Below are 20,612 nucleotides of genomic sequence, written 5' to 3'. Positions count from 1 at the left end.
AATGTGCAATTGGAATTAATTAAAAATAGGTATAAAGGACCTTAGCCTCAGGGTCCAGATTTTCACAAATTTTTAGATTATGGTCCAGTTAAGGTTCCTATGGACCAATAAGATTAATCCAAATGTAGGGAGGAGATAAATTGAAGAATAAAAGAACCCCCCCCCCTAAAAAAAAATGAGTAAATGCTCACATAAGATGAAGAGTGGACAAAGGGATCTATTGAACATGTAGGCTAGTAGGGGGGTGCCAGGTATCATCGGCATGTGAGATGTACTCGGCAGAGTCCGTGGTGATCCTGGGCCCGCCTATTACGTAGTTATGGATGGCCTTGAGGACCATGCCCTTTGTGAAGAAGGTGGAGGCGGTGGGGTGGGGATCTAATGGTGAGGATAGAGGTAGTTGATGGGGGGTATGATAGGGGGAGTGTGCATAGGAGTGCCATGTGTCCGTGCAGGTGAACCGTGATAGGTGTGGGGGGGTGATGCTCTCAGAGTTTTCTCTAGTCCTCTTTGCAGTTCGGCCCTTTAACTCATCCTCTTTCTGAGCATAGAACTCCCGTTTCTTGCATTGGGTGAGGCGTTGAGAAATCCGTTGCGCTTGGCGCTTCGTGATTTGCCCAATCTGTACCTCATGCTTAAGACGGGAGAGTGTGCCTCGGCATTCGTCATCAGACCAACAGTTTTGTGGCATGGAACAGCAAGGTGGCTTGGCAGTGGACCGCCGTGTGGAGATGAAAGAAGTGGTGGCAGATGTATGGAGTATGGTGGTGAGCTGTGATCTGAGGGCGGCTAGGGGGACAGTAGGATCCACACCTTGGAGTTGGTGGTAGATGTGGTCGGAGTAAATAGGGTCAAGCTCGTGATCAAAATGGACTTGGGTGTAATGTGAGCATGGGGTGTTGGTGGTGGGGTGGTGTGCAAGTAAGTGAAAGAGAGGTAGGCATGGTCAGCTTGAAAGGGGGGTGGCAGGATGGACAAGTTAAGGAGAAGGTGTGCCAAGGCTGGAGATCCCATCAAGTAGTCCACGGTGTTGGTACCTCATGAGTAAGGGACGGAGGTGAGGGTCTCGGAGGAGGGCCCTCGGGACATCCCGTTATAGATAACAATACCATGTGCAGCTTCTAGTCCTAAGAAATGTCTCCCATACACTGTGACCTTCTCACGTTCATGTGATGATTTGTGTAACCCCGTGTCAATGATGTGTAGCTCCTATAGCCTGATAGGGTCATTCAGATTGAGTAGTGGGACGTGCTGACTCCCTGTGCCCTGGCATTGAAGCCCCAGCCCCCCCCCCCCCCCCCCCCCCCCCCCCCCCCCCCGGCAGGAAGACTTCCCCCAGTTGTCAGAACTTGATAATATCCCCATATAATGGTAAGTACGGTGGCTGGCCATGTTGTTTGGCGTAAGGGGAGTGGCTCGGTGCAAAATAACATTGAGCAATGTGGATGACTGTCACCTCTAAGCTATAGCCGCACCCAAAGATACCATGCATCCTTGTCCTGCCCGGTGACGCTGAGAATCTGTTGGAGATGGGGTCTAAAAAGGACAGCTACCCCTCCTGAGCCACGTACTCTTGGTGATGTGGGGGTCTCACCTTGGAAAGCTGACTCCCACTCATAGTTGGCTATATATGGTAAACCCCTCTCAGGGCTCTAATGAGTCTCTGTATAGAAAATGACATCCCTGCCTGTGAGAATCTCGCTCAAAACTCCTGGATTTAACCACAGGGTGCCATTGCAATTCCATACTGCTAACCTCAGGTGTTTGCTCTCATAGACCGAGTCCCTTTTTAGGACAGTGCTTAGTGATAATGACCCTGCCATCTCTGTAGATAGCTCACTTGCTCGCTCTATGGGCCTCATGAACTGTCAGCATCGCCTCATGCTGGTGTGCCACTAGCGCTGGGGTAAGATCATCCCCCATGTACACCTGTGCCCTTGAGGGCAGCCTGTTTGTCTAAGCAAGCTTGTCTGCTGGTGGCATCAGGGAATCTGATGATGAGGGCACGCTCTTGTGTCATATCCTTCCCTGTCTTCCATGTATCTACAAAGGGGGGGCAGCCCCTCCCCCTACTTTTCTCCATTCTCTTCAAATTCCTGTTCAAGTGGAGGCTAGAAAGATGCGTGAGTATTTTTGCTCAATTAAACAGTATCAGCTCAAATGCTCTGCAACCTTAGGCATTCATGGATCTCACTGTAGTATGTTAATATCAGTTATCATTGAAGTAGGTTTTACGTTCACTTTTGTGATGCTATTCTGATAATTTAAGATACTTGTTTGCAGGGTTTGTTGAGAACTAGGTATAGCTTACCTGAGCTGGAAAATCCTTGGATTGTTTTTGGGGTCTCCTATTCGGGAGCATTAAGTGCATGGTTTCAACTGAAATTTCCTCACCTATCACATGGTAGTCTTGCAAGCTCAGGTGTTGTGGAAGCCATTTTCAATTACACGGCTTTTGATGAACAGGTTGCTTTCTAGCCAAGCCTTGACATCTTCTACTATTAGCTGTTTATCCTGAACTTGATATTATATCTTTGGGTCTGCATGCTTGTTGTAATGGAGAAAGATGGAAAAATGTGCCCTCTTGCGCATAAAGATGCGACGGAGACATTTTGATTTATTCCTTGCACTGTGGCATAGCTGACTCATGGAGGCTATGGATGCAGTAGGGGAACAACCTCATCTTAGCACTAGTTTGGTATAAGGATATAGATTTGGGGAATTTTCACAAGTCATCTCTTATGAATTTTCACATGCTATCCTTTTCAACTTCTTCATTATGACTTGATTTCATCACAAAAATGCACTAAGGTTAGATTCAATTCGTAATAAGAGAAATATTAAAAACTATACCATCTTTTTCCCCCCCGGGAAAGAGGTCCTCTATTAGTTAAAACAAACAGCCATAGGCTACAAGTACATGCTCAGAACCCTCAAAAGAGGTCAAGTAAAAACTGAGGAGGGTGGTTCCCTCCATGGCTGGCCGCTCTTGGAGGGAAAGTACCTCATACGAGGAGGATGAGGAGGAGGTGGGGGAAGGGGGGAAGGGATGGGGGTGGGGTGGGGTGGTGGCACACTGATGGCCTGTAATGCCAAATGATCTCGCTGTCCTGATTAAAGTGAAAGGGACCCAAGCGTCATGTGTTCAAAAAAGCCTCTCGCAGCCTACGCATGCGAACCGATCCACCTTGCATCTTCTTGTGCATCTTTACCCATAGAACGTGGAGGGTATTAATGATATTGGTCCAAATGGAGCGGATGGACTCAGCTTGGGGTTGGGGGGTTGTGTTTGTAAGTGCCCTTAATGGCCTCGCTGCAACAGGCCTGCCAAATGTTCCAGGCAGCAATAGTGTTGATGATCTCCCATCTTGGACTAGTGCCTAGAGAACAGGTCTCTGCAGATAAGTTGGGAGTGACAATAGTCTCTATCCTGTAGTGCAAAAGTCGGAGGGCTTGCCCCCCTGCAGCCTCCTCATAGAAATGGGCAGGGCCGGTCTTTGTCGTCCAGGCTACCGCTCCCCAAATGACAGTGCACAGAGCAGCCCACACTATCGTGTAAAGGCCGAGAATCCTCAGCTAGACCTGCTGCGCTGTGGGACAATCTCGAAGGCAATGCTGCTCTGCGTCTCCATGGGGTGGCTGCAACATGTGCACCGTGCCGGCTGTCCTCCGATGGCCAATCAAGTGCCGACAGCGAGGCTGATGTCTACGGGCCACCGAAGGGGCCATTGAGAGAGGAACTGAGATCATGAGAACAGGCCTCTGTGAGGATCCACCACACACTAGATGTCTAGGGCCATCTAGAGGGGGTGCAAGCTGAAATCTGTGAGAGAAGAAAGGCCTTCAGCCTTCAAGGGCTTTCCACCTGGCCTCCGGAGGCCACGAACGACAAGCTTGCCCAAGAAGGCTCTGCTTTGAATAGGTGGCCGATGTCCAGCCCGCGATGGAAGCCTCCAAAACAGTCCCCAACAGCCGGTATTCTTCATGGGCAGCCTTCAAGAGAGAGAGAAAGAGAGTAGCCATCATTAGGGCAGCCTTCAACGGTGGTAGAGGCTAGTGTGCAGCAAGAGAGCTTCTATTAATGAAGAGAGAGTGCCATGTGCTAAAATGGCAAGAGAAGGCTACGATGACAAGTGGAGAGCCACACAATAGCTGAAGTGACAATTGTGAGGCCACTTGTCTCACTTTGGTCCACCTCCTTGCCACATGTCCCAATCTAAGAGATGGGTCCTTCCATAAACTTTATCTCTAAAAATATCCCAACCGATAGACATTTTGTCATAGGCACTTTGCCAACTCTTGGTATCTGCTCAATTCCAGATGTAATGACGCGAACAGAATTTCCATCGGAGTCGGGCTAAAAATAGCAACTCTCCTAAATTTTAGGAGTGTGGTCCTTTGTATTCTAGGATGATCCCCCATTCCCAAAGCTTGTACTTTCCAAATATTTAAACATCCTGGAGTCCAGACTCCTTTTAGACTGGGAAATGTCTAGGCTGGTGACACTAAGCCAAGCCACCTATATATATGTGGGAGAGGAGCTGGTCGGCCAGTTGTAGCAGGCCGACAGCTTGGCTGTAGCAAAGAAATGCTAAAAATGCCTAAAAAATACCAAAAAAATGGTAGAAAAATGATGAAAAATCTCTGCTAAGATATGCCAATGCAAGGCTTGATATGGAGCCAGATACAAGCATGAATATGCATGGGAAAGTCCATCTAGGTTTGAAATAATTTCCAACACCTCCTCTTCAGCGTCCAACACCTCCTCTTCAGTGCTAGATGTGTGGACCAACTCCGGTACGCTGCAAAAAATCCTCCAAAGAGTCTGAAGGAACAACCTCCTCATAAAAGGCACAAAGCTCGCGAAGATATGGTACATCTGAATATCTAGAAGGTCTCTGGAAGAAGCCACGAGAAGATATCGAAAACGAAACAACAGGATCAATTTGGAGAGAGAAGCCCTCAGGAGATGGAACCATAGATAGCTCCGAAAAATGTGGTACCTCCTCTGCATTTGCAACAAGTATTGGGACCGAAGTAGAATCCTCCTCTGAAGAAGAAGAATCTGAAACAACCACTGGAACAAACTGATCATCAGTGATAGCTGAATTTGCCAGGTTCGAAGTAGAGATAGGCTCCAAGATAGTGGAAGATGCCTCCTCTGAAACATAAGAAGGAGAAGTAACTGCCAGGAGAGAAGCCGCCAAATTAGGAAGCTCCAGAATATGTGAGGATATCTCAACAAAATCATCCACCTGCTTTGTAGAAGAACCATTATCCTCCTCTGAAAGAGAGGAGAGAAAATCTGCAATAATAGCATCAGCATGGAACAGCACAAGGGAAGGAAGATACTCATCCAAAGGGATTAGAGGAACTGATAAGGTCTCTGTTAGAAACTCCTGTAAATAATCCTCCAGGGCACTTACTTCTGAATCAGAAGTCTCCTGTGTGACCACCAGGATGGACTCATCCTGCTCCTATGAAGATGAAAGAACAGGGTGATCTTAGACAGCAAGAAAAGCCATCTTAGCATGAGACTTTGTACTCTCCTCTGTCGTTGGTGAAGTATTTGAGCCATCTGTCGTGGGTGAAAGAAGCAGCCTGTCGGGCAAAACATTTGGCCTTTGAATGACCAAGTTGGCCACAAAACTCACAAGATTCCTTCATCCTGGAACCCTTGATGCTGTTAGAATTGTCAGGAATCGTCGTCGTTAGAAGATGACTTTCTGGTGACTTTCTGCTGCTTGTTGTTGGAGTTTCCTTTTTCGCCTTTGCCTTTGCCCTTGCCCTTGTTAGAGGCAACAAAAACAGACTCCGACTTGCCTTTTCTGCGAAGCATGCACTTGTCATGGAGATAACTCACGACTTCCTCAAAAGGGGGGAGAGGATCACGGAAATAAATATTATCCATAAAAGAATCAAAGGAAGCAGGCAACTTATCAAGAATTTTATGGATGGGATTGTTGATGGTGCTCCCGTACTCCTCAAGTTGCAGCTTGATACGGGAGAACTCTCCAATCTTCTCAATCAAGTCATTTGACTCAGTGATGGTAATGTAACATGCGGAAGCTTCGGGAGAGATTGGTAACTTCAATGCTCAGAAATCAGCACACTTTTCGCGACGGAATTAACGTACAAAACTGAATGAAGATGTGCAAAAAACAGAGAGAGAGAGAGGGGGAGAGGAGAGGACACAGTATTGGGTCCCAAATACCCTTTGTAGGGCCCCCACCACGGATGGTGTATTTGCTTTATTAGAATGATGTAAATTTGAAAAGAAAATACAGAAAACTTGACCTTTCTTGGCTGAGGTAACTCTGCCCTTGACCTGCAGTCCTTCACCCCTTTGCGTTAGCAAGCCCTTGGCTGTCTTGGCCCTTTGGTTGCTTGAGCACTTGGTGAATTATGAGATGACTCAATGGGATTGTGGGCTCACTATTTATACTACTCCATAAACAGCAGTTGGCCAGCATTAATCCAGGCGGCTAGCATATTTTCTGCCCACGACTGTAAAATCAGCATTAAATGCTGTAAAGCACATAAAAAGCTGCGCATCATTTCATGGCTGGCTGGGCATCAGGCGCATGATTCACCAGAGATCTGGGCAATGAATCCCCTCTGTTTTTAGGGCTGGGCAGCCTGTGTGGGCTGCCCCACACTTGCCCTACAGCCATCATAATGCTAGATGTGCTGTCGGCTGCCCCTGGCATGCCCTTAGGGCTATCCTACAGCCTCTCCATGGCTGGTGGGTTCAGCTAGGGCCTTCCTGGCCCTCATGGGGGTGGTTTTACACTATTCCCAAGCCCACACAAAGACTCGAGGTAGCCCTATGGGCTGGCCCCTTTTCCTAAAAGCAAACCCTAACTACCTACACAATGATCTGGCATCCAGTACCATACCAGATACACAGAATCACTGTCATCATTCCAGAGGGAGACTCACAGCGCGGACTGGCACTGTTTCATGTGCAGGACAGTGCACACCTGACCTTGACCTCGGACGACTGGGATGGATCCGTGGCTGACTCGTCCCAAACTGGGCTCACATGGGACCAGTTTACCATCCCAGGTCCTGCACCTTCTGTACAGATATGTCTACGTGGCATCCAAGTGCGGGATGCACGTGACATGTAAGCTTCTCCAGATCTGACTCCAATTTGGCAATCTTCACTGTCGAAACTCTCCCATACCTCCTCTGGATCTTTGCCCACATCTGATGAGCATTACTCCGAGAGGAGACAAGTTGTGCTTGTATGGATGGAGTCATGCAATGGATGATGATAAGATGAGCCTGAGCATCCAATATGCTTTGCAAAGCAGGATCCACCAAGTGAGGTGTGGAGATAGCCATCCACACACGGCTCCTTCCAGCAACAACTGAGTGTAGAAAGACCAAGTATGATAGTTGGTTGCTGTAAGCTTCATGGAGTCATTGATTTGGGGAGGATTGTAGGATGATATGTTGGCAGGGGTGGGAGCAAGACCCGGATGAGAGAAACTCAGAGAGGAAAGATTGGGAATAGGAACCACCGCTGGAGCGGTGGGAGTAGGGGATCCAGGTTGTGAAGCGGGAGAAGAGATAGGAGAAGGGGTCTCCTGAAGCCATGTCAACTGAAAAAAGGAAAGTACCTCCTCTCAAGCTGTGCACAACAAGAGAAAGAAGAAAGGGAAGGGAGGGTGGGAATCTGAAAATAGAAGAAGCAGACTATCTCAGAGTTCCTATCCTCAGCACCTATGAAGAGGGTTTCAGCTAATAACAGTAAAAATGCAGAAAACGCAGCCTACAGTAGCAAGAAACTGCAGCACTTGTGTAACTTGCGGCGGTGAGTGCTCGGGGGACTAGGGCCTTTGACACACTTGTTGATACCATCAAAGCATATCAAAACACTTAAACATGGCCACAACCTTAACACATATCCATCATCACTTTGCATAAAACATAAAAGCTGGACAAAACATCCACAAATGCTGAAAATGGATCTTGCACATGTGACACCACATAGAGGCCGGAATGGGCCGACCCCTCCCCTGGAGTATTTTATTACCCAAGGAGAAAAATATCATGTACAAGCTTTGAGGGCCTTACTCTCCCCACGGGAGATGCCGGATTATCCATATACAAATGCCATAACACAGCCCAACACGAGGCTACCAAGCCGGAACACAGGGTGTAGAAATGCTGTGCCAACAACATAATCCATATACCTCCGTGTGGGTACTGATTCTTTCCCAAAAACCACGGGTCTTCATGCAATAGAGCTGGTACAACAAGTACAACTCTCCATTCAGCTGGTACAGCAGGTACAATGGTTGGTACAGCCAGTACAATGGTTGGTACAACAGGTACGGTGGTTGGTATAGTCGGTACGGTGGTTGGTACAGTGGGTACAGCAAGTACAAATGTTGGTACAGCATGTACAGTGACTAGTACAAGAGGTACAGTGGTTGGTACACCAAGTATAGAAGTTGGTAGTCGGTACAATGGGTGGTATAGCAAGTACAAGGACTGGTACAACCAATACAATGGCTGGTACAGTAGGTACAAAAAGTACAATGGCTAGAAATCATAATAAATGATTAAATACCCTTGCCTTCAGTATTTCTTCACGATGGAAGCCTCCAAAACAGTCCCCAACAGCCGGTATTCTTCATGGGCAGCCTTCAAGAGAGAGAGAGAGAGAGTAACCATCATCAGGGTAGCCTGTAACAGTGGTAGAGGCTAGTGTGCAGCAAGAGAGCCTCCATTAATGAAGAGAGAGGGCTCCAATTTATAGATTTGGGCCTCCCATGAGCTAAAATGGCAAGAGAAGGCTACAATGACAAGTGGAGAGCCACACAATAGTTGAAGTGACAAGTGTGAGGCCACTTGTCTCACTTTGATCCACTTTCTAACAAGTGTCAGGCCACTTGTCTCACTTTGGTCCACTTTCTTGCCACATGTCCCAATCTAAGAGATGGGTCCTTCCATAAACTTTATCTCTAAAAATATCCCAACTGGTAGACATTCTGTCATAGGCACTTTGCCAACTCTTGGTATCTGCTCAATTCCAGATGTAATGACGTGAACAGAATTTCCATCGGAGTCGGGCCAAAAATAGCAACTCTCCTAAATTTTAGGAGTTTGGTCCTTTGTATTCTAGGATAATCCCCCATTCCCAAAGCTTGTACTTTCCAAATATTTAGGCATCCTGGAGTCCACCAGTCCCCTTTCATACTTGGAAATGTCCAGGCTAGTGACAACTTGAGGCAGTCCCTCAGCTCCACTGTAAAACGCAGGTTATTGATGAAGAACGCGGCAGTAAACAGCTCCTATATGCTGTAAATAGGCAACAACAGCATGGGAAAAGAAACACAGGTCCCTGTAGATGTTTCCCGCTCTGATACCATGTAAGAATGGGTACTATGCTGAAATACCCACTCAGAAATGTTGCAAGAATTGCACAACACTGTATATGGACAACAAGCATAAAGGAGAAAAGAAGATCACTGCTGAATATCACCAAAAAAGGTAGTACATCACGTGGAGCAGCATGAGGGAGGTCCCGTAGATGTTGCCTATCATTGCAGAAGCTGAAAAATGAGATGATAATGATGCTAAGCTAAGCCACCTATATATATGTGGGAGAGGAGCTAGTCGGCCAGCTGGAGCAGGCCGATAGCTTGGCTGTAGCAAAGAAATGCTAAAAATGCCTAAAAGATACCAAAAAATGGTAGAAAAAATGGTAGAAAAAATGCTGAAAAATCTCTGCTAAGATATGCCAATGCAGGGCTTCATATGGAGCCAGATACAAGCATGAATATGCATGGGAAAGTCCATCTAGGGATGAAATAATTTCCAACATCTGGCCCCTTAAATGAGGATCTGCATGTGGGCAGCGAGATAAAGCGCAGAGACTCCGTCGATTCAGCTTGCCGGGAATCCCATCCGAAGCATAGGAAAGACCAATCTACTCTGTCATAGGCATAGAACAACCATATCCTCCCGGCGGAGGCATGCCGTGGTGGTCACCTCCAAGAAAGTGAAGATGTTATCCAAGATGCCTATATTTGGATGAACCCTATTTGGTGCCACGAATCAATTCTGGAAGGTGGGGTTGAAGGCGGTGGTTGATGGCTTTGGCGAGGATTTTGTATGCAGTGCCAAGGAGGGTGATGGGGTGCCATTGTCATACCTCCAAACGGTCACCACCTTCCTTGGGAATTAGCCCCTCCAAAAGCCCTTCTGACATGAGGCTAGAGATCATGATCTCATTGAAGGCGGACTGAAAACCATTCTCCATGAGATCCTAGTGCCGAAGAAAAGGAAACCAAAAAGCCATCCACTCTAGGTCTCACATATGTTGCCAAACCCTCTTTGTTGCTGCCTCAATTCGAGGGCCCAGGGGTTAGGGGACTGGTCGAGAGAAGTTGTTTGTAGGAATTGTGGCAATGGCACACACCTTTTGGAGGGGGCGGGGAAGTTGGGGGTTTCTTCCCAGCCAGTGGCAACCTCGGCGCTATTAATGATTCACCGATTGAATTTGAATCTATGGGAAGCTACTTACTAGGAAAATTGGGGGGGGTGGGGGGGGGATGGACTCAATAGTACCATTTGGACCCTGAGCTTGCCGACATTGTCTCTGCAATGATGCGGGCAGCGTGACCCTGTCTTTTGCGTGGGTCCAAAAAGCACGAGCATGATACCCGAACTTCACCCTCCTCTCCTCAATCGCAGAGACGGTGAGGGGAAAAATGGATAAGAGGGTGCACAGATGGTCGGGGGGGGCGGGTGGGGTGGAGAAGCCTCCTAAAGAAGGAAAAAGTGCCTCGGCCTGGTCCTAGATGAGTTCACATATTACCAACATGACATACAGTCTACAAATTCCTCCTATAGGAATATGGTTGATCGATCCCCAAAAGGCAATAAGCCCAAGGCTTTGCGGCGGAAAGCTTCGAACGTTTCACAAGAAAGAGCCTTCATGAACAAATCTACCATGTTGTCATGTGTAGGCACATAAACCAAGCTGATCTCTCTTGCACAGAGCTAACATAATGATAATGCACCTCAATGTTGTCACGTGCATCCCGCACTTGGATGCCACAGACATATTTGAACAAGAAGGTGCAGGACCTGGAGTGGAAACTGGTGCCATGTGAGCCCAGTTGTTCGAGACGAGTCAGCCAGGGTTCCACTCTGTGTGTTCGAGGTCAGGTCTGTATTGTCTTGCACATGAAGCAGTGTTGGTCCGTACTACGAGTCTCGCTTTGGAATGATGTCAGGTGATCTGAGTATCTGGTCTGCGATCGGGTGCCGGACATCTATAGATGCATGTAGGTTTGCATGTAGAGAATGGGCCAGCCCATAGGGCTACCCTAGAGGAGAGCCCAAGGCTCTTGCCGTGGGCATGGAGGAGATGTAGAACCACCCCCAAGGGGCTAGGAGGGCCCTGGGCTGTGCCCACCAGCCTTGGGTTGGGCTGTCGCCCAGCCCTAGGGGCCCTGGACAGGTAGCCGACAGGGCCTAAGGCCCTAGATAGCCTGTCGGCCATGTGTGGGGCAGCCCTCACAGTTGGCACAGATGCTGCCTAGCTGCCAGCAGGTGGCCAGCCCTTGCATAGGTGTGAAACTGTCATGTGCATAGAGTGTATCTACTGTGTGCTACACGCACACAAGACTAACTTCGAGGCTTGGGGAAGCTTGGAGCTAGGCAGGTTGATTGGCGAGTTGGGCTAGGGATAGACTGACGGGCGGGCACCCAAGTATGGAAAGGCGGGCGCTCAAGTGTGGACGCCTGATGACCGGCCAAGAGCCTATAAAAGGGTGGCCAAGGTTAGTCAATAGTTCATAGAGTCTTGCATGACTTTGTGAGAGCTCTATGGTTAGGAGCCTGGATCTAGTGCAGACGTGCACCTGCTTTATGTAGCCGAGGCCGACAGTAGTCTCGAGGCCCACGAGGGTAGCTCCGTGGCGGTATGGGACGTCACGGGGTAGAGATTGGTCGGTACGTCTTGCTAGTTAGCTTGGCTCGTGGCTTGGTGGGGACAGCAAAGACTTGTGGGTTTTGCCCACGGCTGTCAAGGTTGGGTGGTGAGTCAGGCATGCACCCCCTTCACGTTATTTGGCTTTGCTTTGCAAGTTTCGAGTCTTGTTATTGGAGCTTTCTTTGAGGAGATTTATGGGTATTTGACAGTGGTATCAGAGCATGCCTCAAAGAGCATGCAAGTCAGTAGGTAGAGAAGAAGGAGGTCAAAGGAAGAGGTATGAGTTCAAGATGATTGCTGTTTTTTTTTCATGTATACTGCTGTTTTTGCATTGTTGGAACCCAAGTGGGTTGTGGTCATGGAACGGGTCGCTTTGCTTAGCAAGTGAAGAGTTTCTTTATTGGCAAGGAGAGAAGCATGAGTGTAATTGGCTGCGAATTAGCAAGTGAAAGAGAGTAGAGGAGAGGAGAGACCCTGCCGACTGTATGACTCAGCGGGAGAAAGCAAGGGAGAGTATGCTTGTCGGCTGTTTAGGCTACGCAGCTTGTGAGAGAGAAATTAGCAGCAAAGACTGATGGCGAGTAGAGGAGGGCTGGTTGGTGATCGCTCAGGCGACGTCACGTCTATTCGAAGAAGTCGGCGAACGAATTTCTGCAGAAAAAAACCGAAAAGTGAATAGCCGACAGGTGGTGAATAGAAAACAGCCGCTTCCAATGTTTTTAGCCTTTGTTTTTTTAAGACAAAAAACACGCATTGCTTTTCGTTTTTTGAACCTACATCGAGGGGTTTTAAAAACAACAATTCAAAAAGCGTGTTTTTTTAAAATAAAAAAGCATGTGGTTTTTACAGGTTATATGTGACTTTGTGTGTGTGGCCTATGTGTTTTTTTTATAAAAGAGTGCTTTTTACAAGCTTTATGTGTGGCTTTATAAAAGCCCTCTAGCATGGTTGGAAAAAAAAAAAAAACACAAGCAACACATAAAAACACATGCTTTTGGGGAGACCTATAAAATACGCCTAAAGTGGGCTTCTTGCCACACATCTCCTCGTACTCTCTAGCACTCTTCCTTGCTTCCAGCCAAGATTTTCTCTCACTTGCTCTCTTCAAGATGTCGACCCAAGAATCGGAGATGGAATCCATTCCCGAACGTGAAGACCTGTCGGCTACTAGGCCGCCGATGGCGATCTTTTCAAAGATTTTGTAACCAAATCTGATTTTCAGGAGTTTAAAGTTGCTTTCGAAGCTTCTTTCTTGGAACGTCAGGCACAAGTCTCCGCGCAGATGCAGGCTTTACAGAATTACATCTCTTTATTGACCACTACCCTGTCTACTCTCTCGGGCATGGATACCTTGGCATCTGCTTTAGGCTCCAACATTACTCCGGAACAGTTTGGGAGCGAGCAAAAGTAGCGTACCAAGGAGATTGTGGACACATGGCTACATAAGTGGCAGGTCCACTTCCAGTTTCATCCTTATGACGATGGCAAAAAGATTTGCGGATGAAAGCTACGAAGATGGATTCAACGACTCTTTTGGGTTTCTTCGTAGCCGGTTTACCCGACTCGTATTGTTTACAGGTCAAAAATAACAAATGTAAAACTTTGGGCGAGGGCATTCATTCTACTCGTATTTATGACGATACAATGGTCTCTTCCAAATCTAAACCCGTGTTGACTGAGCAGGGGAACAAGCACAAAAGAAAGTTCTCTGTGCCGATGGCTAGCACGATAGAAGGAAAGTCTTCGGACCAACCTTCGAAGAATTCTACTTCGACTCTAGCAAAGTAAACCCGTCTCCTCAAGGCTTTGAAGCTCAAGAAGGAGGGAGGACGTTGCTTCATGTGCGAAGAAAAAGAACATATGCGTAACGAGTGCTCGAAGAAGAAGGGTGCAAAGACCAACGCAAGACCCAAGACGAAGGCAGCCAACCAGTTGTCTTTGATAGGTACTTCAGTCACTGTACTTTCTCGCCCTAGTTCATGTTCTGATTGTATGTTCAACTCTAAAGTTTTTGGCTTGCATGATCTTCTCCGAGTTTATGGAGAAGTGAATGGCCATAGAATCCACATTCTTTTGGATCCTAGCAGCTCACACAACTTTGTTAATTACAAACTTGTGCAGAAATTGGGTTTGGACACAACACCTAGCGATCATACCTACGAGGTACGCCTACCTGCGGGTCGGCAAGTATGGGATCGAAAGGTGGAGAAGCTACCGATCCGGATTCAGGACTACGAAGATATTCTGGAGTGCTATGCTATGCATCTAGAGCATGTAGACTTGTTATTAGAGATTGAGTGGTTTAAGACCCTATAGGTCCAGATAGATTGGTCTAGTCATAATTTTTCTTTTGAACACAGGAACACCCAATATTGTATCTTAGGTGATTGTATCCGTCTCTCTCAGAAACCTCTTGTAAATAATGTTGATTTTGGAAATATAATGGATTCTTCTTTGTATAATGCTTTCCATTGTGTCTTGATTCCACTTTCTTCATTTCTCATATCTACTATGGATCTCAATGAATTAAGTGTGTTCGAAAGTAAGGAATTAAAGAAGTTACTTGATTCGTTTCAAGATGTATTTCCTAAGGAGTTGCCATCGGGCTTCCCACTTGAAAGGGCAGTGGATCATCGTATTGATTTGGTCCCTGGTGCTCAAATTGTTAGCATTCCACCTTACAGGATGAGCCAGGCTGAGGAAGATGAGTTGGCCAAACAACTCGCAGATTATTTGAGGATGGGCCAGATCTGTCCAAGTAAATCACCTTGGGGTGCGCCTGTGTTACTTAGGAGAAAGAAGGACAACACTTGGAGAATGTGTGTAGATTACAAGAGATTGAACAAACTGACAATCAAGAACTGTTATCCTCTCCCTAGATCAGATGACCTGATTGACCGTTTAGCCGGAGCGAAGTATTTCACAAAGATAGATTTACGTACTGGCTATCACCAGATACGTATTCATGAAAGGCACGTCGAAAGAACCGCCTTTCGGACTAGGTATGTCCATTACGAGTTTCTCGTATTACCTTTTGGGTTAACCAATGCTCCAACCACTTTCCAGCAAACGATGAACGATCTTTTTCGTGAACATTTGGGAAAATTTGTGGTTGTGTTCTTGGATGATATTTTAGTATATAGTCGTACTCTTGAGGATCATGTTAGACACCTCACGATTGTCTTAACTATTTTAAGACAGAATCGAGTGTATGCTAAATTAAGTAAATGTGAGTTTTTTATGACAGAAATCATTTACTTGGGACACAAGATCACAAGAGACGGGTTGAGCATTGACTATGATTGAGTTCAGAAGGTTCTGGCCTGGCCTATACCGCAGACAGTGAAACAATCTCGTTCTTTTCTTGGTTTTGTTGTTTTTCTTCGGAAATCTGTGCGGGAGTACTCTCGGCTCACACCACCGATGACCGACTTGTTGAAAGGTCATGGACGTAAGTCGAATCAACCTATCACTTGGAATAACGATCTGGATATGGCCTTCAGACTTTTGAAAGATAAAGTCAAGGAAACACCTACCTTAGCACTACCCGATCCTAGTCGGCCTTATGTTCTTGAGGCTGACGCGAATCGGGGCTGCTCTATTCCAAGATGGTAGACCTGTGGCTTTCGAAAGTAGAAAGCTGGACGACACTCAATCTTGTTGGCTAACCCTTGAGAAGGAGCTTTATGCTGTCATTCACGCTCTCAAGGTTTGGAGGCATTATTTATATGGCTCCAAGTTTGTAGTATTGACTGATCATCAGTCAATCAAGTATGTGTGTGATGCCGATGATTTGCGAGGAAGAAATGATCAATGGGCTGAGTTAATGCAAGATTTTGATTTTGAAATCCGTTACCCCTTTTGTTGGACACCCTGGGGTACACAGGACATTAGCTTTAGTGAAACACACCTTTTATTGGCCAAAGATGAAAGGCTATGTAGAAGATTATGTTTTCAAGTGTCAAGTTTGTCAAGCAAATAAAGCTGAACGCTTTAGACAAGCTGGGATTTTGCATCCTTTGCAATCTCGGGTAATAAATGGGAAAGTATTTCCATGGATTTTATTACTGGATTGCCAAGAATATGTCAAGGCCACGATTCTATTTGGGTTGTGGTGGATCGCTTGACAAAAATTGCTAGATTTTTATCCACATGGAAGACCATTACAGCTACGCAATTAGCAAGGCAGTTTATTGAACAATTGTTTAGACTGTACGGGTTACCGCAGGACATAGTCAGTGATAGGGACTCTAAGTTTACAAGTGACTTTTGGAGGCTTGTTTTTGAGAAGTTGGAAGCAACTTTGAATTTGAGTTCCTCAGATCATCCTCAATCTGATGGCTAGACTGAAAGAGTTAATCAGATTTTGGAGGATATGCTTCGAGCATATGTCTCCAAAAGACAGAGTTCATGGGAGGATTATCTTCCTATGTTAGAATTTGCATATAATAGTACTAAGTATATGAGTACAGGTTTTAGTCCATTTATGCTTATGTACGGTTTTCAACCTAGATCACCTTTTACCGTGGGAATTTCAGGACTTCAGCATGATGCAGTAGGGAATTTTTTGCAAGATAGGTAAGAAATGTTACAAGTTGCAAAGGAATCTATTAGAAGTGCTCAAGACAGAGATAGATTTTATTCTAATATCCCAGAGAGTTCTATGAAGGAACGATGGTGTATTTGCGAGTTCCGAAAGATTCCGTGACTTTACGGACAAGTCGATCTCCGAAATTATCCCCTAGATACTGTGGACCATTTCGGATTACATGTCGGATTGGTTTAGTTGCATATGAACTGGATTTGCCTTCTCATGTGAAAGTTCATCTCGTATTTCATGTCAGTAGACTTAAGGAAGTACTGGGTGGAACAGACCAATTAGTTACTCCTCAAGAAATCATAGATGTCGAGGATATGACATTTGTCCCACACGAACCGGAAAAGATACTTGGATTTCGTGAAAGACGATTGCGAAATACACGATCGTGTTGAGGAGAACGCTACATGGGAGACATTGACTACCCTTCAGAGGGACTACCCTGGGTTTTTACTGAGCTCAGGAGTGAGCTCTTAGAGGAAGGGGAGTATGTCATGTGCACCGAGTGTATCTACGGTGTGCTACACGCACACAAGACTAGTTTCGGGGCTTGGGGAAGCTTGGAGCTAGGCAGGCTGATTGGCGAGCTGAGACTAACCGGCGGGCACCCAAGTATGGACGGGCAGGTGCCTAAGTGTCGACGCCTGGTGACCAGCCAAGAGCCTATAAAAGGGTGGCCAAGGTTAGTCAATAGTTCATAGAGTCTCGCATGTCTTTGTGAGAGCTCTATGGTCAGGAGCCTGTATCTAGTGCAGATGTGCACCTGCTTTATGTAGCCGAGGTCGGTAGCAGTCTGGAGGCCCACGAGGGGTATAGGACGTCACGGGGTAGAGATTGGTCGGTACGTCTTGCTAGTTAGCTCAGCTCGTGGCTCGGTGGGGACAACCAAGACTTGTGGGTTTTGCCCACGGTTGTCAAGGTTGGGTGGTGAGTCAAGCCTGCACCCCCTTCACGTTATTTGGCTTTGCTTTGCAGGTTTAGAGTCTTGTTACTGGAGCTTTCTTTGAGGAGATTCATGGGTATTTGATAGAAACGACTGGTTAAACTAGCATTTAATGCTATTTTTGCAAGTTGTGAGGATTAAATCAGTAGGCCGACTTCTATAAGCTAGCCGACTTGAAGCATGAGAGGGTTTAAAAAGCCCAGCCAGATTTCAGGTTTGGTATCTCATAATTCACGACGGGTTGCTGTGTTCCAAGGGGCAGGACAGCCAAAGGAAAAGCTTCAACCAAGGTGAAAAGAGCAGGTCAAGATTCCATCTTTATTTTCTGATTTACATGATTCTAATAAAGCAAATGTACCATCTGTGGTGGGGGCCCTACAAAGGGTATTTGGGACCCAATACTGTGTCCTCTTCTCTCTCTCAAATTGTGGCTATTTGATACGCTTGTCACACCGACTCTCCTGTACGGAGCTCCAATTTGGGGGCCCAGTATACATCACAGATCTCAGAGAGGGACAGATGAGGGATGGAGGCAAATGGAGAGACCACTGATTATGATGATTGCTCGTATGATTTGGAGCAAATCATCAGTACCACATGAGATTGTTCGGGCTGAGCTGGGTGCCCCACCAGTAGTAACCGAGGCCCTATTCCAGGCAGTTACCTTTTTACAGCGGCTATGGGAGCTCCCTCAGCAGAGGTACTCCCGTTTGGCATTGACCTCATCCATACAGTTGGCAGAGGATGGAGATACTCATTGTTGGTACGCTTAGATGAGATCATGGTTTGACCTTCATGGTTTGCGGATAGAGGCACTACCACCCTTTCAGTACAGTCTGGATTGTCCATTTTTGGATCTCACCCGCTCAGAGCAAACCCGCGTGATCAGGATGGATATCATCAGAGTGGACACAGAGAGGACATGGACTAGCCCCCTTGAGCCCTTGGGCATGAAAATGACTCATTACAAAAGCCATTTTCTACACCTCTCACCGGATGATTTTATCACCCGCCCGGCATACATGGATGTACACCTATCACATGGGATACGTTGTGCCATTGGACAGATCCGGACCTCATCACACCAGCTTCGGATTGAGACAGGGCGATATGTGCATCAGATCGTGGATGACCGCATTTGTCAGCTATGCTACCAGGAGGTAGAGACAGAGGAACACTACATTTGCCGATGTACAGTCTATTATGAGATCCGAGAGAGATATCAGTGCCTCTTCCGAGAGGGTTTTGGGCCGTTACGCAGGGTCATGGAGTTTGAGGATCAGAGATGCCTTGGATTGTTTCTACTTGAGCTCAGGAGACACAGAGAGACCCTCTTGGCAGACAGGAGGCCGAGCCATGATGTACCTAGACAGAGGACCCTGGCAGATTTCTTTGGCACCAGCACCAGCAACCCAGCCCACACACCTCCTGATACCTCCTCCATTGGGCCATCAGGGCACCGACCACGCTCCCAGGGAGTCACCACTGATAGAGCAGTTATCTTATGTCGTGTTCGTCGGCCACGCCCACCAGGATCCCGACCACGGCATCCTCACCATCGCCAGATCAGAGCCATTATTGCTGGGCATCGGAGGCGCCTACCTCGTTTCTACGACCTCTCCATTCTAGACAGCCCCATGGCGGAGATACTTGATCTAAGGAGAGGGCAACAATTCAACTGATCAGCATACATGGATCTACGTGATATACATTTTCCAGTATTTTCTACTGAGTATCATCTCGGAGTCTTGTAGTTTTGTTCTTATAACTGTAGGACAATCAGTTTATTGTACTTTTTAGTCTTGTTCTGTTTGATGAGACACCAACTTCAGATGTACTCTCAGTTTTGGTCTCATAGGCCACTATGGCCTCTTAGAGACGTTAATATATCATTTCATTTCATTTCATTTCTCTCTCTCTCTTTCTCTCTCCTCCATAGTGTACCCCCCCGTCCCACATGATATTGTATCCCCTCACTGTACTCCACTCACCTCCATAGCGTACCCCCCCTCACTATATTCACACCCTATAAGGGTTTCTGTTTACCTTCCAGTTCCAGTTTCATTTTCTAGGTGCCAGTAGTATCATCTTTATTTTTCATTTTCTGGTTTTTTATCCAGACATTGTATCAGATCCACCATGATGTAACTTTTTGGTCTCATAGGTCATTATGGCCTTTTGAAGACGTTAATATAACATTTCATTTCATTTCTCTCTCTCTCTCTTGAGCAGCCTGACTGCGACTTGGATGCAAGTGCTGTTCTCTCTCCCTTTCTCATGTGCTGCTACTGAAGGGAGGAGCAAGTGTTGATTGGAGAGAAGCCAGGAAGAACGGCTAGAGAAAGCTGATTTCGGCCCTCACTGAGTAATATGTACAGACAGGAGATGACTGCTAACACCCCCTCTCAACTCCTGGATGTGGAACCACCCCTCTCCTGCTTGACATTTTGGAGAGTGGTATACCATCTACTCGGAGCTGATGTTGCTCCCATGTTTTTATGTTTTTATTATTCCATGACGAGTTTCCATGGACAGTTTTGTATCACCCCAGTGAGATAGCTATATTTATGTTTTCATTCTGTTTTATTTTCCATTCCATGATGAGATATGCCATGGACATTATTGTACCACTTTGGTCTCATAGGCCCATTGGGTCTTGAGTAGACGCTTAATATATCTTTCTTTCTTTCTCTCAACCTGCAATGGCGTGAGCACCCTCGCGCCCTCCTCTGTTCACGCTGCGCGCTGGTGGCCCTGGATGCCCTGCCCTCCCTTGCCGCGGTGCGACTGTGCACCTGCACCCTGCCTCTTGCCGTGCTGCTGCCACAACTGTGCGTACTGTGTCCCACGCTGTGCGCCCTCTGCCCATTTCGTACCTGTGCAACCCCTACGCCTCCCATTTTGCTGCTATGCGCTGCGCTGCTCTGTGCTGTCTGCCTCGCACCTCTGCGCCCTCTGCCCGTTTTGTGTGCAACCCCTACGCCTCCCCTTTTGCTGCTGTGCGCTGCGCTGCTCTGTGCTATCCGCCTCGCACCTGTGTGCCCTCTGCCTGTTTCGTGTGCAACCCCTACGCCTCCCCTTTTGTTGCTGTGCGCTGCGCTGCTCTGTGCTGT

At 46.9% G+C, this 20,612-nt stretch overlaps 1 protein-coding gene across 3 annotated transcripts in view; it reads left to right on the top strand.

Annotated features, from left to right (window-relative positions):
• The window catches only part of LOC147639443 (putative serine protease EDA2), a 198,474-nt gene that overhangs the window by 10,044 nt on the left and 167,818 nt on the right, over window positions 1-20,612 (top strand). For 2 of the 3 annotated variants that reach the window (XM_086791418.1, XM_086791411.1), the window contains exon 4: window positions 2,284-2,466. The exons of the other annotated variant lie outside the window; for it this stretch is intronic. In XM_086791418.1, the coding sequence (XP_086647544.1) occupies window positions 2,284-2,466 (183 nt within the window). The remainder of the gene's footprint in view (window positions 1-2,283; window positions 2,467-20,612) is intronic. 3 annotated transcript variants of the gene reach the window in all.

Source organism: Cibotium barometz, chromosome 4, assembly GCF_041138505.1.
Source record: "Cibotium barometz isolate CiBa-2024 chromosome 4, ASM4113850v1, whole genome shotgun sequence".
NCBI lineage: Eukaryota > Viridiplantae > Streptophyta > Polypodiopsida > Cyatheales > Cibotiaceae > Cibotium > Cibotium barometz.
The sequence above is the reverse complement of the archived record's forward strand: the minus strand, read 5'-3'. Positions and strand labels throughout refer to the sequence as shown.